This window comes from Gamsiella multidivaricata, assembly GCF_025024155.1.
Source record: "Gamsiella multidivaricata strain RSA 2152 chromosome Unknown BC939scaffold_68, whole genome shotgun sequence".
Lineage (NCBI taxonomy): Eukaryota > Fungi > Mortierellomycota > Mortierellomycetes > Mortierellales > Mortierellaceae > Gamsiella > Gamsiella multidivaricata.
The window spans coordinates 144,038-170,050 of record NW_026251776.1 but is presented as its reverse complement, the minus strand read 5'-3'; the positions used below and the strand labels follow the sequence as shown (position 1 = coordinate 170,050).

General features: G+C 50.1%; 10 protein-coding genes across 10 annotated transcripts; 7 read left to right on the top strand and 3 right to left on the bottom strand.

Moving 5' to 3' along the window:
- The first annotated feature begins 2,497 nt into the window (after positions 1 to 2,497).
- BC939DRAFT_277242 (uncharacterized protein) lies at positions 2,498 to 3,840 on the top strand. Its single transcript, XM_051551178.1, has 4 exons — positions 2,498 to 3,107; positions 3,199 to 3,576; positions 3,661 to 3,672; positions 3,747 to 3,840. The coding sequence occupies exons 1-4, from the start codon at positions 2,626 to 2,628 to the stop codon at positions 3,754 to 3,756; spliced, it is 882 nt and encodes a 293-aa protein (XP_051408842.1). The 5' UTR covers positions 2,498 to 2,625; the 3' UTR covers positions 3,757 to 3,840.
- Positions 3,841 to 4,677: 837 nt separating this feature from the next.
- BC939DRAFT_461876 (uncharacterized protein) lies at positions 4,678 to 6,136 on the top strand. The gene is made up of 3 exons (XM_051557054.1): positions 4,678 to 4,986; positions 5,076 to 5,409; positions 5,504 to 6,136. Exons 1-3 carry the CDS (start codon positions 4,682 to 4,684, stop codon positions 6,110 to 6,112), a joined length of 1,248 nt encoding a protein of 415 aa, XP_051408841.1. The 5' UTR covers positions 4,678 to 4,681; the 3' UTR covers positions 6,113 to 6,136.
- Positions 6,124 to 7,488, bottom strand: BC939DRAFT_531711 (uncharacterized protein; the record flags this gene model as incomplete). Its single annotated transcript, XM_051561627.1, has 3 exons — positions 6,124 to 6,333; positions 6,425 to 7,121; positions 7,223 to 7,488. 3 exons carry the CDS (start codon positions 7,486 to 7,488, stop codon positions 6,199 to 6,201), a joined length of 1,098 nt encoding a protein of 365 aa, XP_051408840.1. The 3' UTR covers positions 6,124 to 6,198.
- A 230-nt stretch (positions 7,489 to 7,718) lies between these two features.
- BC939DRAFT_480058 (mitochondrial import inner membrane translocase subunit tim23) lies at positions 7,719 to 8,553 on the top strand (the record flags this gene model as incomplete). Its single annotated transcript, XM_051558906.1, has 3 exons — positions 7,719 to 8,139; positions 8,245 to 8,355; positions 8,468 to 8,553. The coding sequence occupies 3 exons, from the start codon at positions 7,719 to 7,721 to the stop codon at positions 8,551 to 8,553; spliced, it is 618 nt and encodes a 205-aa protein (XP_051408839.1).
- A 1,502-nt stretch (positions 8,554 to 10,055) lies between these two features.
- On the top strand, positions 10,056 to 11,705 carry BC939DRAFT_480057 (fragmin60; the record flags this gene model as incomplete). The annotated part of the gene is made up of 6 exons (XM_051558905.1): positions 10,056 to 10,077; positions 10,171 to 10,385; positions 10,518 to 10,635; positions 10,734 to 11,114; positions 11,218 to 11,329; positions 11,426 to 11,705. 6 exons carry the CDS (start codon positions 10,056 to 10,058, stop codon positions 11,703 to 11,705), a joined length of 1,128 nt encoding a protein of 375 aa, XP_051408838.1.
- Positions 11,706 to 11,795: 90 nt separating this feature from the next.
- Positions 11,796 to 14,590, bottom strand: BC939DRAFT_480056 (armadillo-type protein; the record flags this gene model as incomplete). The annotated part of the gene is made up of 9 exons (XM_051558904.1): positions 11,796 to 12,151; positions 12,258 to 12,875; positions 12,968 to 13,096; positions 13,189 to 13,506; positions 13,593 to 13,727; positions 13,837 to 13,965; positions 14,063 to 14,197; positions 14,339 to 14,485; positions 14,551 to 14,590. 9 exons carry the CDS (start codon positions 14,588 to 14,590, stop codon positions 11,796 to 11,798), a joined length of 2,007 nt encoding a protein of 668 aa, XP_051408837.1.
- A 393-nt stretch (positions 14,591 to 14,983) lies between these two features.
- On the top strand, positions 14,984 to 15,643 carry BC939DRAFT_461868 (CoA-binding protein). Its single transcript, XM_051557053.1, has 2 exons — positions 14,984 to 15,170; positions 15,281 to 15,643. The coding sequence occupies exons 1-2, from the start codon at positions 15,067 to 15,069 to the stop codon at positions 15,594 to 15,596; spliced, it is 420 nt and encodes a 139-aa protein (XP_051408836.1). The 5' UTR covers positions 14,984 to 15,066; the 3' UTR covers positions 15,597 to 15,643.
- An 18-nt stretch (positions 15,644 to 15,661) lies between these two features.
- BC939DRAFT_401028 (Oxoglutarate and iron-dependent oxygenase degradation C-term-domain-containing protein) lies at positions 15,662 to 17,351 on the bottom strand (the record flags this gene model as incomplete). Its single annotated transcript, XM_051552580.1, has 2 exons — positions 15,662 to 16,652; positions 16,747 to 17,351. 2 exons carry the CDS (start codon positions 17,349 to 17,351, stop codon positions 15,662 to 15,664), a joined length of 1,596 nt encoding a protein of 531 aa, XP_051408835.1.
- Positions 17,352 to 17,553: 202 nt separating this feature from the next.
- On the top strand, positions 17,554 to 21,568 carry BC939DRAFT_506221 (tRNA synthetases class I-domain-containing protein; the record flags this gene model as incomplete). Its single annotated transcript, XM_051560759.1, has 9 exons — positions 17,554 to 17,718; positions 17,803 to 17,845; positions 17,932 to 18,532; positions 18,625 to 18,871; positions 18,963 to 19,082; positions 19,179 to 19,327; positions 19,422 to 19,528; positions 19,620 to 20,770; positions 20,852 to 21,568. 9 exons carry the CDS (start codon positions 17,554 to 17,556, stop codon positions 21,566 to 21,568), a joined length of 3,300 nt encoding a protein of 1,099 aa, XP_051408834.1.
- Positions 21,569 to 23,689: 2,121 nt separating this feature from the next.
- On the top strand, positions 23,690 to 25,367 carry BC939DRAFT_277050 (uncharacterized protein). Its single transcript, XM_051551177.1, has one exon. It carries the CDS (start codon positions 23,842 to 23,844, stop codon positions 25,246 to 25,248), a length of 1,407 nt encoding a protein of 468 aa, XP_051408833.1. The 5' UTR covers positions 23,690 to 23,841; the 3' UTR covers positions 25,249 to 25,367.
- Positions 25,368 to 26,013: the final 646 nt, after the last annotated feature.

Sequence of the window (26,013 nt, the reverse complement as noted above, 5' to 3'; positions counted from 1 at the left end):
TTTGACAACCCGGGTTGCCATGCATTATCTGCCAACCCCCCCTAATTGACTGCTACTACGAGACTTATTTTGGCCCGCCTGCTGAATCCACATACACTGCAGCGGCGATTGAGGCAGCGGTCAGGCCGGCTCTACTCAGTACAGCTGGATCCATGCTACGAGGATGTGGGCAGGCTAGTGTAATGATTTCTCAGCAGGGGTAAAGGAGGAGGAGGAGAGGAGTAGTGGAGCAGTGAGGAGGAGTGGCAAGAGCAAGCAGATGCGAGTTAGTGCAGCCTGCGGTGGGCAAGTGTACAGTGGGCAGCATCAGCGGTCAATTAGAGGGGTTGGCAAACAATGCATGGCAACCCGGGTTGTCAAATAGATAACTTCACGCGTGGATTCATGTCAGAGTTTAACTCTGATTGGTATTGTCATGTGACGCTAGACGCGTCTTAGATTGGATCAACGTCGCCCTCATCACAGAGAGCTCCATGATGTAAAGATGAGCAAAGGCAGCATCGAAGCGTCTAAAACCATGGATTACTAATCAGGACCTTTATTCGTCTGATGTATATAAAGAAGGACAGGCTATGTAGTTGAACCACAGTTCATATACTCACAACAGTCTAGCCAATAAACAATTGTCTTCACACATTCGTCTCTGTTCACTCACCTTGTTCACTCGTCTCCCCTTGTTTTCACCTCGTTGTTCCTCGCTCACCCACAAGTCTTACATATGACGTCCGTACAGACGAAGAATCCGCCATCATTGCTGCCTGTCGCTGCAACTATTATGCTCAACGTCAGGCGCCGTACAAACATACGTATTTAATCGCAAAGGTCTAGAAGGGTATGGAGATTTCTTATCAAGGAGAGCCTTACGAAGTTGACCACTTACAAGTACAGGCCGACCAGAAGGATTTTGACCCTTCACCTGATTCAACACTTCCACCGTCTTTGGAGCAAACCCTTCCATCATCAATCCTTCTTCTACTTCATAGGCAAAGGGCAGAAAAGGCGAAACAGAAAAGAATGGCCAGAGAAAAAGAACAAGAGCAGGAGCTTCAGGATCTTGAGGTCGATCTGAAAAACATGATACCGGAGATCGTCATTGCCGCTAGCTCAACAAAAGATGAAATGTACGCTCGAGTACTTTCAGACCACAACTGCAGGAGTAAGGAAGGCCTCGCTTGAGGTAAAGGGCCTCAATACTGTCCAGGCGGGACAAAGATGTCAGAAATAAATGTGCTGAAGCAGTTAGCCGTTGTCAAACAAGAAGATTGTTCCAAAATAGGATGGTCCTTTCCACCCTTAAGTCTGCGTCACTGATGACGTAGCTTTCGTCCCCCTCAATGTCCTCTCCTTCATCACCCCGCTTCCCTTCACCTCGCTTGTTCGCCTCTTCATCGCTCATTTTTCCCGCAAACCAGTCCTCATCCGCGACTTGTGCCTCCTGCTCCTTTTTCTCTTGACGAAGGTAATGTTCTATTGACTTCCATTCCGAAAGAGTCAGTTTGTTACATTGCTCCTACTGTGTCTATGAGGGTGGGATGCACAGCACTGACTGTACATCCATACGGGTGCGGACTTTCAGCCACTGTCCAGAAGGCCTCTGCGTCTGGTTATGCTCACTGTCGCTCATCTGATGCCTCACAGGTGCGGGCAGAGATGGAGCTCTTTCTTTCATTGGCCTTTGGCTTCGATTTATTCATTGCTCCTACTGTGTCTATGAGGGTGGGATGCACAGCACTGACTGTACATCCATACGGGTGCGGACTTTCAGCCACTGTCCAGAAGGCCTCTGCGTCTGGTTATGCTCACTGTCGCTCATCTGATGCCTCACAGGTGCGGGCAGAGATGGAGCTCTTTCTTTCATTGGCCTTTGGCTTCGATTTATTCATTGCTCCTACTGTGTCTATGAGGGTGGGATGCACAGCACTGACTGTACATCCATACGGGTGCGGACTTTCAGCCACTGTCCAGAAGGCCTCTGCGTCTGGTTATGCTCACTGTCGCTCATCTGATGCCTCACAGGTGCGGGCAGAGATGGAGCTCTTTCTTTCATTGGCCTTTGGCTTCGATTTATTCATTGCTCCTACTGTGTCTATGAGGGTGGGATGCACAGCACTGACTGTACATCCATACGGGTGCGGACTTTCAGCCACTGTCCAGAAGGCCTCTGCGTCTGGTTATGCTCACTGTCGCTCATCTGATGCCTCACAGGTGCGGGCAGAGATGGAGCTCTTTCTCTCATTGGCCTTTGGTTTTTGTTTCTCGACTTTTCTGTACCTCTATATACGCACAACTTAATGACTAACCCTGGTATACCCGAGACAACTTGTTAGGAATGAAGACATTTAAAGATTTCGTGCTTACCGACACCCATGACCACGGCACCTTTGAGAAGATATACTCTTGCTTTGTAGCATATGTTGGTCGGCAGCGTGGACGTGGAGACTCATCAGCAATTCAATACAGGCTTGACGCGGCTCAATGTCGGGAGGAGTACCACGATGTGTTGATACAGGGAAACATCAGTTACTCACATGTATCGGCCAGTACCGTCTTACAGACTTTCGTGCGACATCAGGTTGCCAGTAAGAACAGCTATTATCGTCTTGGTACTGGTTTTTTCATGCTTAAATGGGATCGATTGTAAACTGCATTTATTTTCCTTTGGATCTGATAGAGACCACCCAAGGCCTTCGTGGAAAATCAGACGACAGCAAGAGGCGGCTCACAACTACTTCGTCGGAGAGTTCGGTTCCCTCGAAAAGATCAGCTGCAGAAGTTGTCTCTGAGATTGGAGAGGAGGCTGAAGAGGCTGATGTGAGCGCTCCAAGTCCTGAACCACCCCATAAAAAAGTCACCTTCCTGGAAGTCGAGTTCCCTTCGGAATGTGGAAGCGATTACGCCGATTCCAATCCCTCTTCGACCAGATCATCTCTGAACTCCATTGACTTCCGCTTTATCGATCATTTAGTTGGACCAGGCACATCATCTTCACGACTGACTACAAACGCTCGCCTCATAATCGACCAACTTGATGTTTCCCAGCTACTGATGGACGCGCGAAGATCAATGATAAAAAAGCAAAGCGAGATCACGGATGTTTCGGATTTGTTGTAAGTGGTTGCTGTATGGCTTCTGAACTTTTTTTTTTTCAATAGTCTGACATCTCTCTTGTATCTTGTTTATAATGCATGCGTGCTTTAGAACGATTAATTTTATTTTTGACGCGAACTTCCTGAAGAAACACGTCCCGACGAACATCTTGACATCATTTTTATCGACACCACTACCCACACCACCTGATCGAGAAATGAAGTTACTTTTAGACTGCTCTGTGTTTGCGGCATCACATTCATTCCAGGAGACCAAAAGACACATTCGGAACAAAATCCAAACAGAAGGAGAGAGCCTTGTAACAGACATTCTTCGTCATTATACGGAAAGACCCTACCTCTGGCAGCACAGTACTTCATATCCCATCCCTCCGCCATCACTGACACAGAATGAAGACACTTACACGCAGGCCATTGTGAAAAATATTATCCTCGGCGTAGTCGGCGATCTGGAGCTGTCGGATCATTGGTAAGTCAAAATGAGTAGCCGATGGTTACATTTACAATACGAACAGCTCCTAAATTTCTCGTTTTCTGCTATGGTCCGTTTTAGGAGTCGAGACCCACTACCCACTCCCGCCGGTTTTGAGGAGGCGTATAACCCCGATTATTTCGCGGAATACGATGAATTTCCTCTTTTGATTGTTGAGATCAAGAAACCAGGGGCAAATGATAACGATTTGGAAGGGGACCAGCGGAAGCTCCCTTGCATGCAGAAACTGATGATAGATCACATGCTCGGTGCCGGGATTAAGGGCCCTATAGTAGTTGGATTCTTGATAAGACGTAAGTACTTTTGCGTTTAGCAACACCTCTTCTGCTTAATGATCACGGCACTGATTTGCATGACTTCTTAGGCTCTCGCTGCGAGATTTCCCTGATGTCGTTAGATCACGAAGCTCTATACGTTGTCAAATCAATAGGAGCCTTTGAGCTTCCGCGTAACAACCTCCAACTCAGTCTTCTTTGCCCTGGATTAGGTCTTTTGAAGTTAGTGCATGTAAGTGATTATTCTTTTATTGCTCTTTGGTGCCCAGGCGTCTGGCTGTCTGGCTGTCTGGCTGTTTCTTAAGCCATTTTATGCGTCAACTGTGGTAGGAGGTGGTATCGAAAACCCTCGCCGCAATCAAGGCACGCGATAGTAACCGTGGCATGAAGGGAAAATGGCGCCGCCCCTCCTATTACGTCAAGGGCAACCGAATACCAATTCCTAAAGTTGTGGTTGATGAATATGTGGACCCAACGGCATTGAAGGCCGCAGACAAGGACAAGGATGAAGAGAGGCCTCGTAGTTGCCTTACCAAATTGACTTGACATGGCGTCCCTTGCTCCCTATCAAATTGTTTGCATACTTGAACCTATCCAGTTGCAGTATAGTCGAAACTCGTTTTTATCCCATTTTCCGCGCGCAAACCTGCAATAAAACTTTGAATTGAACCTCTTTGAACGAGCTATTCTAAAGGCGAAAAATACAGCAGGCCAAAATAAGTCTCATAGCAGCAGTCAATTAGGGGAGGGGGGGGTTGGCAAATAATGCATGGCAACCCGGGTTGTCAAATAGATAACTTGCCCTCATGCGTGGAGCATTGCTAAGTACACCAGTAATGTCACGACCTGCGCGAAGACAAGTCGCCAAAGAAAAGGTTTTCGGCCAACAAGGATCCGTCGCTGGTAGATCTTCGGGACAGCCAGGGCAGACCTACAACATCTATTATGATCGGTGGAGTGGAGGCGGTCGGTCAAGAGAATCGGGTGGCAGCGGCAAGGAGAAGGCGGCCTATCGATGTGACCTAACCAAAGATTCAGGCAGGACCAAGGGAACATATAACCCGAATGCGTACTTTTGCGCGTTCTTCGCAAAGGGATGCTGCCCGAATGGGTACGAGACGAGAATGAATCAGGCATAAAGGTAGTAAACAGATCACAACGACTTGTTCGGATGCTAACCTGCGTTTCCCTTCATTACAGCGAGGACTGCGGCTGGCTTCACAGGATTCCTACGCGACAGGATCATGTGGACTCTGGAATGGATGTTTTTGGACGTGAGCGATTCGACGAGCATAGGGACGATCGCGGCGGCGTAGGGTCAATGCGGTCTGATAGTAGGACGCTTTATGTCGGCAGGATACAGCCGTCTCCCGACATCCAGGCTGTCGTCGAAAAACACTTCAGCGCATGGGGTGAAGTCGAACGACTCAAGGTATTGGCGGACAAAGGCGTCGCTTTTGTTACCTATCGAAGTCGATTGAATGCCGAGTTCGCGAAGGAGGCTATGGCGAACCAGTCCTTGGACCACACAGAGGTAAGCATGAATGCCGTAAAACATGCTGACTATCGAAGCCCCACCAGAAAGAAGGAGTCGCTGACTGCCTTGAAAATATTCTTTCTGTTTAAAGGTTTTGAATATCAGATGGGCTACTGAGGATCCGAACCCACGAGTGCAGGCAGTAAATAAGCGCAAGGCCGTCGAACTTACGCGAGAGGTAATAGAGTCCAAGCTGTCGGTTGACTTCAAGCAAGCACAGCACCTTCCTGGATCAGAAAAAGCTGAGATGCCCGGACCAGGGAAACGGCAAAAACAGGAATCTACTGCTGCTGAGAATGATACATCTAATGGAGCTCATGCTCAAGTGCCGCAGTTGTATCGTGGAGCTGATGGTCAATACTATTATGATTATGGCGACTACGGATATAACCATGAGACGCAGCAATACGATCCCATTCGTCTAGGGCACTATCAGGAGAGCGCAGGTAGCGGAAGCTCGGCTCAGGGTGATGTTGGCTCGGTACCCTCATTACAGGATCGCGTGAAGGCGTCGTTATCAACTGCAGCGCCCAATACCGCCTCACCTGCTTTCTTGTTGAAGCCATTGCCAGGATTACTCTCGGGAACAACAATCAAAGCGTCGGAGCCGAAGCAAGCACCATCCATGCCCAATACCTCTGCACTTAGTGCCCTTATTGCTTACGGGTCCGATGATTCAACGAGCGAGGATGGCGATTAATAAATCAGTTGCATCGTCAAAAAAACATAACAATATCCTTTATGTTGTTTATTTACAACAGCGCATACTACAAGAGAACATGGCAGTTAGTGATCATCTTCAGTAGGCCCAGGGCAATTCTCTGCCAGATCTTCAGGATCACTGTACTGAGCAGAACACCAGAAGCAATAGAGATGCTCATCCCGAAGATGTTGAACCACTTTTGCAAGTTTCTCAGGCATCTATGATCGAGGAAAAGGTAGTAGTTAATGTGAGTTCAAATGTATCAATCAATCCCAAGCAGTTTCAAGTCAATATACTATGGAATCATACCTCCAGCTGCGCAAAATCTGGTCTTTCGCCCCACTTTGGTGGTTCCTCGTCCTGCACGACATTGTCATAGACTTCAACAGTTCGCAAGGGGTCTAGTTTGATCCTTTTCTCCTTCTTGTGCTCCGGGCCACCATCCTCATCATCGCTGTGATCAAACGCGCCTATCGAAGCCTCCTCACCCCGTTCCAGTGCCAACCCGTCCTCTTGAACGACAACTTCGGCGCCAGGGCCCATCAATTTCGTGCCCAGAATTTCGTCCGGTACCGAATCTGCGATCCACCAAAACGAGTTGGATCTTCCTAAGTTTCTGAGTTGATTTGTCTCAGCTATTTCAGAATCAGCTTGAGCCTTCTTGGCATCCATGACCATGCAGATTCCTCTTGCTGCTCCCACTTGACGCGTCCGTTTCTCGAGCTCAAATTGATTGCGCTTCTGACCACGAAAGCCCTCATCAAAGACGCGATGGGCCTCACTCTCGTGTCTTTGTAATTCTTCCTCAGCTTGTCGTTTCCGTAAAGAATCCATACCCAGTCCACCGCGGCCCTGTTTGATCTGAATCTCGAGAGGTGCCCGCAGTGCATCCGAGCGACCGAGGGCTTTACCATCCTTGCTTATCGAATCGGGAGATGTTTTTGAAGGAGCGGACGCTTCTGCAATGCTGGTCTGTGGTTTTGATGCTCCTAGCGTTCCACCTTTTCTAAGAACACCATGACGCGTTGGAGGAAAGCCTTGATTAGTACTCACGAAGTCAAGTACTATGTCCTTGAAAGACTGGCCTTGCTTTCTTGATAAACATACTTGAATCCCATCTTGAGGAGCATAGCCATGCCCTTATTTTCCTCCCCAATCTCCTTGGTCAATCCTTTCTCTCGCGCCTCCTTTTCTCGGACATGCAGCGGCTTGGGAAGGTTGGCAAGGTGCTCAGTGTGCTTTTGTCGTCGCCGCTCTGAATATGTAATATTTTCTCTCCTCGTCTTGTCATTCGCGCTATCCTGGGCAAGGCTTTCCAAGAAGGCTTCAGACATGTAGTCCTCCTCCTCTTCCTCGTTCCCGACACTGCTCATGACTGTAAGTTGAATAGGATGTCGGGTTCATGGAAAAGTCGGATCAACTTGAGAAGCATGCTCGGTGGTGCTTTACATCGGACTGCTTTACTGGTATTGGCCGATTTTGAGGATCCCTGATCACTGTTGGGCCATCGCTTTTTTTCTGACCATTGCCATTCCCACAAGACAATTCACCAAAGCCAAGGAATACCTGGACAACGAGAGCAAGCCCTCGCATATATCACATTATGTTACACCCGAATATCGAGGATGATGATACGTTCGAGCCTATCAACTCAACTCCAGAGGACTTCAACCCCAGCGACACCGTCAGTTCTTTTCTTTCCAACACAGCATACGATCCTGCACGGCTCCACCCCCTGGCCGGCCTCAGTAGCGGCGGCGGTCTCGACTACATCAGCCTCGAGGACGATGCCGGTCCGATTCCCGGTGCACAGGGGGGAATCTTGCCGAGCAGAGGATGGTCGGACGATTTGACATATGGAACAGGTTTGACTTATATTACCGGTCTGAGCATGGGAGGAGCATTTGGTTTCTATGAAGGTCTTCGATCATCACCAAGCCCGGCAATCAAGATCCGCCTTAACACTGTTTTGAACTCGATGACTCGTCGAGGACCATTCATTGGAAACTCGGCGGGTGTCCTCGGTAAGCAATAATTGGTGTTTTGTTCTCTCTGTCTTTCAATGAACACACGTCTGTGCTGTTACTCAAGTATGGGGTTTGTCCCAATACCTCATGAACTCTGTTTAGCTCTGATGTATAACGGGGTCAATGGAGCTATTGGCAGAGCCCGCGGCACCTATGATCCTCTAAACTCTGTTGCCGCCGGGGCCTTGACCGGTGCCCTCTTCAAATCAACAGGTAGCTCACAGTGTTGAGCAGGGCACAATGCAATTGTTTATCTTATACGCAATTGATACCTGTAACAGGCTATTGAAATCTGTCTTTCTGCTTCTTATATCACTATTAATAGCGGGATTGCGTGCAGCTGGTTCCGCAGGAGGCGTGTGTGCAGCGTTGGCCGGCATCTGGGCGTTTGGCAAGGAAGCCGTTTTGTAAACTACATGTACCTCGTCACTGTTCATTAAAGTAAATCAGAATGACATGCAGAGTAACAAGGGTACCAGCCAGACGGAATTCATGACTAGCAGTATACTCAATATACTTTACATCCATAATGATTTGCTGTGCGCAACAGGTAGCCAGCAAACACGTGCCTGTATCCTCTGGTCAGTCGCAAGCAATGCATATCCTCATCCCACAGTGCTCCTTCCCGCACGCCAACATTATGCTCCCAAACCTGTTTGGGCTGCCTCCACGCTCCTCTGGCAAAGCCAATTAGACCCGGAGCCTGCTTGCCTCAAGCGGAATTGGAATTCCCTTGGGGGCATGGTAGCGGCCAAAAAGATACTCGTAGACAAAGAGCAAGATCGCCGTAGAGGAGCTTCGACGCGACTCGCAGGCACCATTGATGCGTTTTTGTGCTCTGCAGCGTTGTGATGATGCCAGCGATATTCCCCTGTATGTACCTTGCTGCACGTCGCGTCCCTTCCCCTCGTCTTTCTTCGTCGTCTCTCCCTCATCTGTCGTTTGCTTGTTCCTCGTTTCCACCGTCGAGGCCATTGAGGGCCTTCTTTCTTCTTCAGCGGGCTCTGATCATTCAGCAAAGGTAGACTATGTTGCACTGGTGTTTCTCTTCCATTTATTCTCGCAAGCAGCGACTGCGCCATGATGGACTCCTTTATTCTTCTTTTTCTGTCTTACAACACTTTCTTCTCTTGCAATCACTCTCCTCTTTTTCTCTCTCTCTCTCTCTGTCTTCTAGCCATCTGTTCTATCCGACTGATCAGTGACCGAAGGGGCGGATTACATCGAGGCACGGTTTTTCCAGCGTGGGCTCTTAGGTTTGCTCTGTTTCGGTTGCTCCCAAAGTGTCTGTGGGGGTGGGATTGGCAGCCGCCTTGGCTGCTGATCAATACGGATGCAGACTTTTAGCCACTGTCCAGGAGTTCATTTCTGCGTCTGGTTATGTTCACTGTCGCTCATCTGATGCCTCACTGGTGTGGGTAGAGAAGAGAATGTTTTTATTTTTATTTTTATTTTTTTTACACTTGACATATACGATCTTCTGGCAACTAACCCTTGGCATGACTCCGAGATAAATTGCCGTCTTAGAATGAAGCCGTTCAAGGATTTCGCCGTCGTCGGCACCCACGGCCATTCAACTTTGATAAGATATATAGCTGCTTTCTATCATATATTGGTCATCAACGCGGACAGGGGAACGAATTAGCGCAAAAGTACAAACCCGACGTGGACAAATGCTGGAGATTCAACACTCTGTTGATGCAAGGTCTTCCACACGTGGGTTTAAATCTTTGTGGCCTGGAGCGTCCCTTTGGATGCGTGACTGTTACACCAAAGCAGCATCCAAGCTTTGGAGCAGCCCTGTTCCTCGTTCGCGCGTCCTACATCCCTCTTCCATTCCTTCACTCATCCACACTTCATCGCTCTCCTACCCGCACACTTTTCGTATAACTAACGTTGAATATCAGTACAACATGCTGAAGAACTCCACCTGGAGTAAGTACCGTATTCGTTGTTGGCAAATACACGATATCTTCTTTCAAATCATCTAGGCATGTCCCTCATCGACCGCGTTATTGCCTTCACTAGAGCTCGAGGACACAAACTTGGCCGAGTTTGGAAGCGAGCTCGAGAAGCAGCACCGCCAGGAAGAGGGCGCGCTCGAGACCGCCTGGGGCAAGGACACTGGTGTCGGATCCAAGGCCGGTCTCTGGGTCTGGCGTATCGAGCAGTTCAAAGTCGTGCCCGTTCCCAAGAACCAAATTGGACAGTTCTACAGCGGAGACAGCTACATAATCCTCAATGTAACGTCGTCTTCCACTTTTCTCCGCAGATCTATTGGCTCATGACATCTTTCGGCCTATGCAATTGCTCGCTTTTTAACCCGCGCGAAAATTCCGCCACTCCTGCGGGCTACTTTTATCTATTGCATCTAGTCATATACGAAGAAGGATTCAGATGTGCTGTTGCACGACGTTCACTTTTGGCTGGGAGAGGAAACTACCCAGGATGAGGCCGGCACTGCAGCCTACAAGACCGTCGAGCTTGATGACTGTAATGACAACCCAGACCATCCCTTTGGCTGTGCGATAGAGCGAATTAAACTTGACAATTTCTCAATTTTTCTTGATATCCCACTTTTCTCGCACTAGACCTCGATGGCCGACCCGTCCAACACCGTGAAGTACAAGGTAGCGAATCCAGACAGCTTCTCTCGTGCTTCAAGTCCTTTACAACCCTCGGAGGCGGCGTTAAGTCTGGTTTCCACCACTGGACCGAGCCCGAGTACACGGTTCGTCTGCTGATGGTCAAGTCCGCACCTACTGTTCCTGGACGTCACAAGTCCTCAGTCGTTGTCAGGGAGGTTTCGAAGGATCAGATTAACACGGGCGATGTCTTCATTCTTGATACCGGCAAGGTCCTCTACCAATGGAATGGCAGGAAGAGCTCTGGCATTGAGAAGGTCAAGGCGGCAGAGTACGCGCACGGCATCGAGGCCGATCGCGCAGGGGATGTCAACGTCGAGACTTTTGGTAGGACATACGAGGATGCTATGGTGCACATACAATACTGTCGTGTATTCCTATTTGTTCACGATTGCTTGCTCACTACAATATTTTGCTATTCATCTTGCAGATGAGGGCGATCGTGACCAGAGACTGTTCTGGAGCGCACTGGGCGGTGAAGTCGAGGTCAAGCCAGCGGAGGCCGTTGCCGAGGAGCCCGAATACGTCAAGAAGCTGTACCGGTAAGAGCATGCTTTTTCTCTGCTGTCTTTTGCATCTGCTGAATTGCTCAACAGTGCTGATCGATATTGTTCTCGTCTCATATTATATCCTTTTAGCCTATCCAACGAAAGCGGCTCAATGACGTTCACGCTCGAGGCCTCTGGCCCCAAGGTCACCAAAGATCTTCTAGACTCGAACGATGTCTTTATCCTCGATGTTCACCACGAGGTCTTTGTCTGGGTCGGATCTGGGGCCAACAAGGAGGAGCATCGCATGGGCTTGCACTACGCTCAGGAATATCTCAAAAAGGAGGGTCACAGCAGCCACACTCCCATCGCCAAAGTCTTCGAGGACGGCGATCATACCATGTTTGACAATGCCCTGAACCGCTTTTAAAGCACACCTCCACTGCTAAAAATGCGGGACGAGGAATGTATTTATTTAAATAAAGTTGAACCGCTTCACAAAGGTTGATGCGTGTTGTATCTATTCAAGTCGCGACAGCACTTCTTGGACCGATGTGCGGATCAAAGGAGAGATGTCAGCTTTGCTCTTGACCTCTGTGAGCGTGTCCTTGATTCCAGACTCCCTCAAGAAGGCCAAGTAGGCGGAATCCTCGCCCTCACGCGCTCCAGAATCTAATGCGTTCCTTAAGAGCACGCAGACGTTCATACGAACTTCGTCGGGACACTTGCCGTCCTTGTTCTTGATTAGACTGAGTAGACTCTCCAGCAGAGTCAGTTGTTTGGCCTGGTCCAGAGGCTCTTCAGATATAGTGTTCTCTGGATCGGGGTGTTCATCTACGGCAATGGAAACAAGGGCGTCAAGAACAGCGTTTTTCTCTATTATTTTTCGATAAGTGGCGTGGCAAAAGTGTTATGAATCGTTAGGCTTATATCATTCCTGTGTGTATGCGTGCTCAATTATGCATCGAGTCCTCCTTCTTACCTCGAGCGGGACTTGTCACGAGAAGGGTTAGTGCAATGACTCCCTCATTTTGCAAGACGATATACTTGGGGTTCCTGGTCATGGCAGCAATCTGAAGAACCACCTCAGGCTTGTTTAGGGTCTGCTGCAAGGCTGTGACAGATACCGTATCGAACTCCTTCATACTCTCGCTTCCCCAGATGACCTTGATGAGATTGCACAGTGTCCTAGTTCCTTCACTCTTCAGTGGGAAGTCATCGGTTCTCCCAATGACATCCACCAGTGTCGAAAGTGGTGTCTCATTCTCACTCTCCGTGTGAGGCGTTGACGAGAGAGTCTCGAAGGGTTCGCGCCCAGAGATGACCCGGATGGTATTGTGGCTATTGCCGGTGCAGAGCCGTTTTAAGATCCCAACAACATTGGCTTGGAGAGGGAGCGCATTGTCCTTTTTGAGAAGAGGGAAACAGGCCTGGATGACACCTGCATCGCCCATGATTTCCCTGTTAATTTCTGGAAGCGCAAGATTTCGAAGCACCCCTGTTGCGGCATGGCTGGCCTTCAAGTCCGTTGCCTTCCTGACGACGTGGATCAATGGCTCAACAGCGTGATATTCATGGACCAATTTGACGCAGTGTTGGTCTAGAACGAGAATAAGCCGAGAAAAGAATGTGTTCGTCAGAGATATCCTTATCGACATAGCGGTAACCATAAAGACTGTACCGTATTTATACCTGATCGTGCTACATTGCCTAGACAGAGAGCTGCGCAGGCCTGCAGATCTTCTCGGTCGGCGAGGTTGAGCCATGCAAGAAACTTGTCCATAACCCCCTTGTCATTGAAGATGGGTACCATGTTGGCATCTATGATATGAATATCAAAGATCGTTAGAAACTGGATTTAAATACGTCCACTGTTGTCCCCACAAGGGGATCGCCAAGGAATTTGCACTAACCTGCAAGTGTCACTGAAACGACTACTTCCACTAAAGCGGCCTTGGTCTCTCCAAACTTCTTGTCATCCTCCTTCTTTTCTTCTTCACTCTTGCCCTCATCAGAAGTGCCAGCGTGCTCGAGGATATCGAGCAATGGTGGCAAGAGTCCCTCCTTTTGAATGACAGTTTGTGCAGATTCCTTGGACGTCACAGCACGCAAGATATCGGTTAAGGCATCCATAAGATCCATGTACGCCTCCACATCCTCGGCTGTCTTTTGCAAGAGCTGAACAATGGTCTTGATGCCGTTGAACTTGACCACAGATTGAGCTCCAGCATCTAGAGTGCATCAAGAAGATTCATGATCAATCATCTATTCATTCGGCACTCTTTGATTGTTTCACTTCAAGCTTCCTGATACATACCAAGTTCGCTGAGGTTGGCGATAACACGGGAAGCAATTGTCATGCTGATTTCGTTGTCGTCGATATTCTCCGATTGCAGGACCTTGAGCAATTGTTCGATTGCGTCCAATTCGATCGCCTTGTTCTGTGCTGGCTCTATATGCCAGTGATGTATCGCATTCCTGCGTCAGTATTTCCAACGCCTAGACCACCTAGATCAACTGTCCCTGCTGTTCATGACCTTGCACCATGATGCATCCCTTACCACATGCCATTGTCGTGTTCAAGAGTGCTCCGCAAGCTGTCTTGATCGCATCTGCGTGGGTCGTGTGTCTGAGAATCTCGATAATGGTCGTAAATGCGTTCTCCTCTAGGATCTTCTTTCTGTTTGCCTCTACACAATGATAAAATTTGGTGGTGTCAGATCAAAATTGAGTATTTCGCTTTTTTTTTTCCTCTAGTTCAACCCAAGGACGAACTCTTTGCTTTACCATGATCGACGCAGATGTTGGCGAAGGCGCGCATGGCCTGGATATCGACGTGGGCCAGGCGCTGCTTGTTCAGGGCTTCGAGACTGACAATCAATGCCACGGCTTTTGAATCTCCAATAGGGGTTCGTGCATTCTCTATGTAGCGATATAAGCAAGCGGGTGTGTCAGTTTCTCATTGCTCGACGTTTCCGGCTGGTGAATCGTGGCAAAGGTAGAGGCGCTATCCACCCTCATAACAACGATTAGACGCCTGATCATGTTGTGCAGCATGCGCACCTTCTTTGGCAGCATCGGCAAAGAACTGGAACGCGTTGGCAACAAGGTCCCAGGCCTCTTGTGAGTCGGCATCCTGCTCGAGCTGAGTCTTGGCGTCCTCGAGTTTCTGAACGTGGCGTGGGATCTGCGAATCGATTGCAGACGGATCTATTTTATGAGTTGGAAGAGGACGGGCGCAGGCACACGGATATGCATGCTTGCATGTCAGTAACGGTTCTCAATGCGCTTCAATCGCTTGGGCAAGGTGGCCATCAGAGCATCTGAAAGGGGGAATAGGAAGGAAGCAATTGCTCGTGTTTCGCGCGATATTGCAGTACTATTGGACGATAGCTTGATGTCCTGGACGAGGCTTGCGAAGGCAGCGTCGTCCTGGGGTGTTGCATCTAAGCTCAAAGACACATGCACATTGTCAATGGGATGCTCCCCTTTTGCAAAAGGATGATCTGCATCAGCAACGCACGGGAAGGGTGATGCGTTGTACCTGTGTTGTTGGTGTTGGCAGACATCGGGCAAGGTTCAGAGGAGGAGGAGTCGGTGGGTGGTAAGTGTCGAGGGTGTGGATGCAGACGAAGGGGGAATAGGGAAATTAGGAAGAAAGGAAGTAGGCCTGGCGCACGCACACATTCACATGCACCTTTTCGTTCTCCCCCCCCCCCATCTCCATCTTCGCCCTTTTCCTTCTCCGCCTCGTCACCTTTACATTCCCACGACAAACGACCGCCCCCGCCATGGCAACCCTCATCCGCGAGTTCTTCTCTTCTGCCGAGCAAAAGTTCGCCGTTGTCGGCGCCAGCACCAACCGCTCAAAGTTTGGCAACAAGGTCCTCCGCTGGTATTCTTGGCCTGCTCAAAATGACACGCGTCTGTTGTCATACGCGATCTACTGCTCTTTGGCTCTCTTATACGTGTTCTCACGACGACCAATTGTGCCACCATCCGTAGGTACATTGACCATGGATACACAGCTGTGCCCGTGAACCCACGCGAGACCGCCATCGAATCCCTCAGCTGCGTCCCGAACCTGTCTTCTCTCCCAGGCAACCCATCAGATTACCACCTCTCGATCATCACTCCTCCTGCTGCTACAAAGTCAGTGTTGGAGGAGGCACATAAGAACGGCATCCAACGCGTTTGGTTGCAGCCTGGTGCAGAATCACCTGAGGTCCTGGCATACGCAAACGAGGCTGGCATCAAGACTATTGCCGATGGCCCTTGCGTGCTCGTCAATGGGATCCCCAAGGAAGACGTCAAGCTGTAGTATCAAGCACAAAACAAAAGCAAAATAAACGGAATAGTAGTCTGAAGCAGCATCGTGCTTTATTCTTAGATATCCTGCCTGGACTCTTCGTCCTCGCCTAGCTCGCCCTGACCCTCCAATGCGTCCTCGTCCTCATCATCGTCATCACCATTAACGGTATAGAGGACACTCAGCTCTCGTCGCCTGGCTTCGCCCACACGCGCATTCAAAAAGCGCACAAACCTCATAGTACCCTCGTCTCGTAGAACCAAGGTCAATGTGTTGTGTTTCGGGTATAATGTCAATAGATTGACTTTGTCCGCGACATAGTGCGTGGCGCCTGCTCCCCAGCTCTCTTCCCACTCTGGCAACTTTGAAGACGAGGTTTGCTTTGAACTAGGTATGAACGGAAAACTAAAGACCACATCCAACCCGTTCCTTTCCAATGCATGGTCATGCAACAGCGTGTAGTCGCCCTTCTTGAACATGCGCAGCTCTGTATATGCCGAAAGAAACGAAAGATTGGCAATCTTTGTCATATACGTCTCAAACGCCTTGGACGAAAACAGCGCCTGCACACGCGCTAACGTCGGAGGAATCGTTGACTGATTTTTGGTTGAGACGCGCATGTAATTGCGGACGTGCCGAGGCCCCATCTGTTCGTCCCACAGTGGCCGTACCGCCTGTGCCCCTTTCTCTGCGTCCAGGGGCTCCAATTCATCCAGCAGGGCCTTGTAAATCTCGGGCTTCAGAAACTGCTGGAGCTCGATTGAACTCTGATCCGAAAAGACATTGCAGATGTTGTCGATAGAGCTCTTGCTCAGGTAATCAGGATTGAGCAATGCCTCGAGTGAGACCTCCGGCAGATCCACCAATGGTTCGAATGGCATGGATTTGGAGATGAGCCTAGTCTTGAGTGGACCGTGGAACCATCCAGATATGGAGATTCGGCTCTTGTCGCGGGTCAAGACCTCAGCTACTTGGTGATATGAGACCGATGACAGCTCAAAGAACGCCAATGTATTCCGTACCGGGACGAGCGATTGCACTACCTCGATCGGGTATCCTGCTTCGTTACTGAACTTGCAATGATATATTATTACGACGATGTTTTGTGCGACGCAGAATCATATAGAAAAAAAAAAAAAAAAAAAAAAAAAAGGCGACTCACCATTTGAAAAGATCCAAGGCTCCGCCGTCAGCAGCACTCCAGTCCTCGTCCACAAGATAAAGAATAAAGGCGATCCTGCGCCCTTCCTTCTCGTTCTTAATATCGTCATCATGGCACAGAAGGTAGCATCCTTCGTGATACTGGTTCCCATTGAGATCGATAATTGAGGGGTCCAGATCAATGCCTGTCAGCGAAGTCATCATTGCAAAAAACCCCTGCGAATAGATCGCATTCTTTAATGCAGCAATGTGGGGCTTCTTGGACAGGCGCAGATCCTCCGACTGATAGAATTCGTACAGATCGTTGGACTTGTGAAAGTAATCCTCCGTGAGCAGCTCCTCGCGCAGCGTCTTGAGATATGTGGTTGATCGAAGGAAATTAGGGAGACTGGCTGTTGGATATGGATATTCAATAAGCCTGGCACTGCTTTTGGGGTCCTCAAAGGGCTGGCTGTTGCGGAAAGCTTTGTTGAAGGCTGCTGTAAATTCTGGGTCGCTGTAGCGGCTGTTGAAGGCGGGTGGATCGACAGCAACTGGATCCTGAGGACGGACTTTAGAGCGCTTCTGGGACGCTTCAGAGTCTGGTGAAAGACCGCGCTTTGGCATGGCGAGTGGATGGAATGAGGGTGATCAGGACAATGTAGAGGGAAAGTGGAGGATAAGCATGTCAGCGACGAGGGGAAAAGGGCACAGTCGTGACTGTAATGTGCAATTGGAGCGTAAACAACTTTGAAGGCAACGTTCCTGGGAATACTCACACCGTTATCTTCCGTCGCCTCATTCACTCGCGTCTCTCACTCACGACATCATGTGGCGGGTCGTAGGGAGCCAACTGCAGCAACCCAGGGGGCTCGCAGGGAGCACCAGGCATAGGTTCTCATCACACAGTCGACAACTGGCTCAGACCAGCAGCAGCAATAACGCCAGGGTGCATGTTATTAAGCCGAAACGAGAGCTCGAGAAATACGACACAGTACGTGAACGAAGCCCTGATCAAAAACTAATCCATGGGATACGCCTATCAATCAACTGACACGGAATTACGCCAATGAACTAGGCTGCCGTGGAGTCCGGATGGTATGAATGGTGGGAAGCACAAGGTACAATTGATCGGTCTTATCGGCGATCGCTACGTGCTTCTTAGATATGAAGGATCTCGAAACTGACATGTCCTGGTATCTACCAGGCTTCTTTGCTCCGCGCTCAATCTCTACTTCAGGATCAACCGGTAGCCCCGACAGCTCTGGCTCCGACCCATCGTTGACTCGGTTCACCATGCTAACGCCACCACCCAATGTCACAGGATATCTCCACGTTGGACACGCCCTCACAGCTTCAATCCAGGACTCGATCGTACGATGGCGTCGCATGCGGGGTGAAAGCGTCTCGTGGATTCCGGGTATGGACCACGCCGGTATTAGCACCCAGACCGTCGTTGAGAAAAAGCTGATGCGGGAACAGAAGCTGACGCGACATGACTTAGGACGGGAAACCTTCGTTGAGCAGATCTGGGACTGGAAACATTTACATGGTGACAAGATCACGCAGCAGCTGAAACGGCTAGGGGCATCCATGAACTGGGACCAGAGTTTTTTCACTCTGGACGAGACACGCACGGAGGCCGTCAAGTCGGCGTTCATTCAACTGTTCCGCGACAGGCTCGTTTATCGCGACACGAGGCTTGTCAACTGGTGCTGTGCCCTCGAGACTGTAATATCGGATATCGAAGTTGAACACGAGGACATCGCTGGAAGGATCATGCTGAGCGTACCAGGGCGTTTGAAAAAGTAAGCACAGGTGGTACATGAAGGTTTCATCGGTGCTGCGGGAGAGTTGTTCTAAGCGCCAACACATCTTCTCCGGAACTATACTATGATAGAGTGGAATTCGGGGTGTTGCATGATTTTGCATACAGGGTTGACGGTGACGATACACAGGAACTGGTCGTTTCCACAACGCGTATCGAGACGATGCTCGGAGATGAGGCAGTCGCTATTCATCCAGATGATGTCAGATACAAGCATTTGTACGGCAAACATGTCGTCCATCCAATCTCAGGGAAGCGACTTCCCATCATTTGCGATCCAGAATTGGTGGATATAAACTTTGGGACAGGCGCTGTCAAGGTACTTTAAAGCGACTTTCTGCCAGGCTATTTATGATATCCTGCAAGAGGTGCCTGCTGCTAAATGGCGTCGCGTTTTTTTATGCCTATAGGTGACCCCTGCGCACGATCCTAGCGACTATGCATGCGGACGAAGACATGGCCTTCCTATTGTAAATATCTTGGAAAAGGACGGCACGTTTAATACGAACTGCGGATCAAAAACATATGAGGTAAGAGGATCTTCCAGGTTTTATACTTTACGGATTGATGAAATTGCTTACTAGCGCATCCAGTTCGATTTCAAAACTAAGTGAGTCTTTTTTCAGAAAATGAACCGATTTGACGCTCGAGATAGGATTGTACAGGATCTGAAGGAACTGGGCCTCTATAGAGGCAAGAATGAGAAGCATGCGATGCGGTTAGCGAGATGCTCAAGATCAGGGGATGTCATCGAACCCATGGTGATGCCTCAGTGGTAATGTCCGGTGCTTGACAAAACCGCAGCCCTGGAGAAATCGTTTAAGTTTTTTTTTTTTTGAAGTTAACACTATCTTGTTCCGATTGCCTAGGTACATAAAGTGCGACACGATGGCGCAACGTGCCTTGAAGGATGCTGAAAGTCAAAACCTTGTGTTTCATCCTGACTCGGCCATCAAAGACTGGAATCGTTGGCTGGGTAAGCTGGAAAACATGTGCCATTGGTGTCGTCCTTCTGGCCATGATATATCACAGGCTACTAACAGATCATTGCTCAACACTTAAAATAGAAAACATTCAGGACTGGTGCATATCACGTCAGCTGTGGTGGGGTCACCGTATTCCTGCCTATAGGCCCGTATTCGAAGAACCCAACAGTTGTCGGGCTGTGTGTGGCGCAGATGCGGGAGATGGACCGTGGTTTGTTGCAGAGTCCCAGGAACAGGCAGAGGAGAAAATCAGCCAGTTCGTTTCAGAAAGAAGCCTGCAGCATTTGAAGTACAGGGTTGTTCAGGACGAGGATGTTTTGGATACCTGGTTCTCGTCAGGCCTTTTGCCGTTATCTGCACTGGGCTGGACAGGAAAGATGCTTCCTTCAGGTAGGAGGATCCCAGAACGATACCCCACTACTATGATCGAAACGGGGACCGACATCATGTTCTTTTGGGTCGCAAGGATGGTCATGCTGTGCACACACCTTTCAGATCAAGTTCCATTCAAGGATATAATGTTCCATGCCATGGTGCGTGATGCCCAGGGACGAAAGATGAGCAAATCTGTCGGCAATGTCATTGATCCAACTCATGTGATCGAGGGCATATCTTTGAAAGACCTGAAGGCAACACTCGAAGGAGGAAACTTGGCAGCCAAGGAGGTGAAGCGCTCGCAGGCTCAGATGGAGAAGGACTTTCCCAAGGGCATCATGGCCAGCGGAGCCGATGCCCTTCGTTTCGCGCTTGTTTCATCTACGCAACACACACGGCAAATCAACCTCGATCTGTCAAATGTTACTTCGGCACAACACTTTGCGAACAAGTTATGGAACTTGTCTGTGTTCTACAAGACTCGACTGTACGATATAAACCATGTATCCTCTGTCACCTCGGAGGCTGTGCTTGCCCGTGGACTGGATGAATTCAAGGAAGGCGGCTCTCGGCAAGGTATGACTCTGGTGGAGCGTTTCATCATGTCGCGACTGTCGGACACGGTCGCGAGGGTCAACAGCGGCATGGAACAGTTGGAACCATCGGTTGCAACGGATACACTGCGCAGGTTTATTATTCAGGACCTGTGCGATGTCTATGTCGAATTCATCAAGCCAACATTATTCTCTGCGGATAAGATCTCTATTCAACAAAAGCCCCGGTTGTTCAAGGTCCTGCAGACGTGCTTTGATGCGTCTCTAAGGATGATGCACCCATTCATGCCTTTTGTCACAGAGGTAGGCGATCGTTTGAGCTTGTTCGTTCGAGTTAGAAAGGTCAAAGTGCTAATGCCGTAATAACGTTGTTTCGTCGTGTAGGAACTATGGCAAAGAATGCTACCAGAGACAGCTTCCTCGAATACATCCATCATGATTTCTTCGTTCCCTTCAAGTCAAGAGCTCGATTCATGGAGAGACGAGGCAGCAGAGAAGGATATGGAGATTGCCTTGGGTGTGATCCAGGCGTCACGATCCTTGCGTCAGAGCCACCAGGTGCCTATGTCTAAAGTACTACCCTTCACGATTTGGACAAGCGATGCATCCCTTTTAGCCGATGGCGGTGCTCTCCAGCAGAGTCGATCTTATCTCTCCCATTTCACTCGCGCTGAAGGGGATATCATTTATATTGATGGTGCCTCCGCAACCGATGGACGACAAGGCATGTCTGCGATTGAGCCGTTTTCAGCTGTTCACGTTGTCACGCCAGAGGTGAAGCTGTTCACACCACTGGCTGCCGTCCAGAAGGCCATTGCTTCTGCAGATGTATCATCGACTTCTCAGGGCACTGCTGTATCAACTGCTGGGGGTTCCGCGGATAGAGGTAGACAACAGCAAGAATTACAGCGTCTAGATCGGAAGCTGGATGCGGTGCGAGCTAGTCTGGATAAGCTAGCAGGTCGTGTAAGTAAGGCAGAGTATCTGGAGCGTGTGCCTGAACACGTGAGAGCGGTTGATGTGAAGCGTAAGCAGGAGCTGCTGGCGCAGGAGGAGCATTTGATTGCAACGACGAAGACGTTACGCGCTGCACTTGCATAGATGGGTCTTACAACTGATGGGATATCACAGAACAAATAGACAGCTGCATCAAGGATGAAATGTATCATAGAATATAAACCCAGAGTTAGAGCACATATGTTCTTCTTGAGGCCCGATTCTTCAAGGAACGCGTTGTCACGTTGACAGCGACAGGCCCTCGGCTCAGATAGTCCGTGCAAACAGATCACCTACGTTTGTCTGTTTAGATTCTGCAAACGGTTGCTTTGGCTGTAAGGACTATAAAATGAGCCGCCGTTGCTTTTCACGAGCGCTTTGCACCTATACGGATCTCTTTGTTGTATGCGTTGTGGATGGCTTACTAGCCCTTATTTATGAATATCAATCATGACGGGGCAAATGATCATCGCAGGCGATGCTAGGCCACAGGCACACGACGTGAATGGTTTGGTAGCTTTGGGGAAGAGACTTGAACTTTATCTGTGGTCGTGGTTACACATGAAGGACTGCAGTTCTTGCTTACTTTTTATCTGCTTCGCCCAGACAATCTCAGGAACACGACCCCAAGAAGATGACCTCAAGGACGCAAGCAATCGCCCAGGGCATACCACAGGTGCTTTCTCGTTCCTCAAAGCAAACAACCGGCCTCGGGCTGAAATCAACGCGGGTACTAACGCGAGTCTTCTCTGTATTTGTCGTTGTCTCATCTTTTTTCGAATATTCTACTTGGTAACGATCAACATGCCGCGACCTCAATGCCCATGACTCAAAGGGTCTCAGGCAATATGATCAAGAAAAATGTACCCAAAGAGACTGAAGCTAACACTTTGTTTAAAAGGGTGTTCTATTTCAGAGCTATTAGCAGTAAAGGAACGCGGGAGGCCTAGCAGTTGTACTGCCGTATGCTGTGAACCCTGTGTACGTATGATAGCACAGTAGAGACCCATAACAGCGCCCCAGCAGGGCAATGCGCCCCAAGGCACAGGTAGGCAAGACAAGAGATGTTTAGACTACCGCTCCAAGCGAGTCTTTCCATCCACCCTTACATCTCGCTCTCAACCAGGTGGGGGTTCTTTTTTTTAATAGCCAAGTCGGCTTGATATGATGGGCTCAAAGTAGAGGCAGAGCGGGTAGGGATAAGTTAGGGGTCGGCGCTGGCTGTGGCCGCCCAGTGGAGCTCTCACTTCGGCTGGGAGTGATTGTTTCTGAAAGCCTAGAGATTGCTGGTCGTGAGTTTGGCTCCTCTGCATTGGATGACTAATGTGTGCCAAGTATAAGAGGGAGAGGGCGAATGTGGACAATGAGGAAGAATGGTGAGGGGGGGCAGCAGAATGAGTGCGGGTGGTGTGCACTGGAGGGGATCCTGGAGGGGGTCCAAAAGGAGGAACAGGAGGGGCAAAGGAAGGAAAGTGCAGGGGGAGGTGCCAGTACCACAAGGCTCGAATCAGACCGTAACCGCAGCAAGGTAAGCATTATAACTCTGAATACGGATCCACTCATTGCATTGCGGATCTTGGTCTATCGTTCTGTTCTTTAATGACATTATTTCTATCGTGATGGACGCTAGACGGCCTGGCGCCAAGGCCTCAGCAAAAGTCGAACTAGTCGCCTTGTCAATCAGCTGGGTCATAGGCCAAGAGCCTTCCATTCGGTCGCTTCGAAAGCAGCATCAAGACACGACCATGTCAGCAGCCGGCCGCCCAGTCTATCAGCCAGGCACACCACTATAAATAAACATACGCGCTAAGAATGGCCACTACGGCGTAGTTAAGCAGTGTGGACAGCAGATTCTCGATTGGGACCATGGACAAAGAAGCAGATGCAGCCAAGCTGCAGTGTTCTCGCGCCCTTGGACGCGTGTCGGCGCGTATGGACGCAGGGGCCGAGGCGGCGACGATGGAGGATAGGGCGCAATTGGGGGGGACACCGTTTTGGTCACACCCGGAGGAGGCGCGCCCCCGCAGCGGTCTGCATCACATGGCCCGCATGGCCTTTTTTGAAGCCGGGTGAGACCACGGATGCAGGCTATCAGGTGCCCAGTGGCCCTGGCCTGGGCGGAGGACCCCCAAGCAGGTGCCTGCGCGCGGGGGTCAACCGCGATGGGTGCGGATGGGGATCCGCATCCATCCCTGTGGATGGAGATCCCCATCTGCTCAATCAGCCTTGTGCATGGGAACCTGATCCCTGGCGCTCTTTTTTCTTTTCTTTTTTTATTCGACGTCATATACATTTTGGTGGCCCATTCCCCTTTTGTCCTCTTTTTTTCCTTTTCTCCCTTGATCTAACCAACGATCATTTCCTTCCCGATCCCCGCCATGGTCTCCGACTCCACGAAAAAGACCCTCATCCTCTCTGTCTCGGCCATCGTCGGCCTCACCACCCTTTCAACCCTCGCCTACCTCCTCATCCAAGACGACCGACGCGCGAAGCACCGCAGAAAGATCCGCGCGCTCCAAAAGCAACTTTCCCACAAGCTCTCGAAAGTCGAGTCTTCCGTCGAAGCTCTCGTTGAGGGCGATATCCGTCTGGCCCAGGTCCGGACGCGTACCCTTCGCACCTATGCAATCTACACAGGCGACCCACATGTCCACCTCCCGAGCCTCGGCTTGATCAACCCCCAGGACAAGCTCGATCTTGGTTCCGATATCGAGGAGACCCAGGAGGAACTGATCCGGGAGCGCACGCAGGGGTATGGCGAAGATCCTCAGAAGGTCCGACAGGGCTATAAGCGTCTGGAGTTCTTGGTCAACTCCGTGAACGAGCAGCTGTTGCGCTTGCTTGAGTCCCTCGATGCGATCTCGCCTCGCGAATTGACGGATCTGGGCGATGGATCCGGAGGACTCGCGTCCGCGAACGGACCGGAGATGCAGGCATTCGAGAAGATCCGGAAGCGCAAGAGAACAGACATTGAAAAGATTCAAAAGCTGATGGCACAGATGGACAAGATTGGGGCCTCGTTCAAGGATCGATTGACCGCGGTCGAAGTGTTCGAGAAGAAGGCCGAGGAGGCCGAGGAGGCCAAGAAGGCTGCCGCTACTGAAGAGAAAAAGGCGGATATGGCCAAGGAGGCGCACGGTGCGGATGTCGATGTTCATGTGAAGGAGGGCTTCTCGTTCGCAGAGGTGGCCTCACGCAACATCCCCGAGCCTGAGATTTTGGAGCCAACGGAGGATCTGGAGAAGATGAAGGAGGGCGTGACCTTCGCGAATGTGGCCTCCCACAACATCGAGCACAAGCACCACGAGCACGCCAATGGCCTCCTGGCCACGACCACCTCCTCCACCAAGACCACGACGACCACAACGACGATCAGCAGTGGCAGCACTAGCAGCATTAGCAGCAGTAGCAGTGCAACAGTCGCGGTCGAGGAGACCAGCCATTTGGAAAAGGTTCAGGAGGGCATCTCGTTCGCTGAAGTGACCTCGCACAACCTTCCCGAAGAGAAACCCGACTCCGAGGTTAAAACTGACCAGGTTTTGGAGGAGACTGAAGATCTGGAAATGATGAAGGCCGGGATCACGTTTGCGGATGTGGTTGCCCAAAACACTGAGGAGGACAACTCGGCAGAAAAGAGCGAGGTCCTGGAGGAGACTGAGGATTTGGAAAAGATGAGGGCCGGCATTACTTTTGCGGACGTGGTCGCGGCGGAAGAAACGACTGAGACGACGACAGCAACGACAGCAGCGACGACGACAGAGATAGAGGGTGCTGTTGCCCACTAATTATGGTCTTCACCTTTGGATCTATCTGCTCATTTTTGTACCGACATATAAAGCTCTGTTACTTGAATGCTTGCATAGTTCGAAGATATGTGACCTGGCCCGCATAATTGATGCCGTTCCACCATCGCTGAGTTGTAAGAAGTTCGGGCTGCGAGATTGAGCAGCGGCAGGGAATATCTGTCCGACAGTGTTTTTGTAGGTATTAAGACGGGGAATCTGACTCCTGAGAAGAATAAGATGTTCTACGAACAAGGTCCCGGTACGTGGATGAGAGCTGCAGTTTCTGTAGTCGTGAAGCTGTGTTCAAGTGCATCAGGAGCTCCTCCCAGGGCACCTTCCATCTCGGGAAAGAGAGGGCTTCAATTCAGGTCAGCATGCATAGTCGCTCGACAATATTCCTCGGCCTCAACTCATTTCGGTGATGACACCTGGTCCAGAAGAAATGCTTCAGCCTTGGATACGCGTCGAGGGTCCTTGCTGAGAATGGGGATGGTACCAAGCCCTGAGCGAGGCTGTAGTAGCAGAGGACGAACCAGATGGCTGGAAGGGCGTGTCTGCGTCAGAAGTGCGTAAGGACCGAGGGGCCAGAGGAAAACGTACTGGAAGACCGGGGGAGAGGATTTCGGGCGTCAATGGTGCTGTGTGCAGGGGAACCAGTTCCTGGAGCATGATGTCAAGCATGTCGGGTACAGTCTAAAAAGCCGTAGGCTCATATCCAGGGACTGAAAATGAAGATGGAAATAGATGTAGAAACGCGCTTTATTT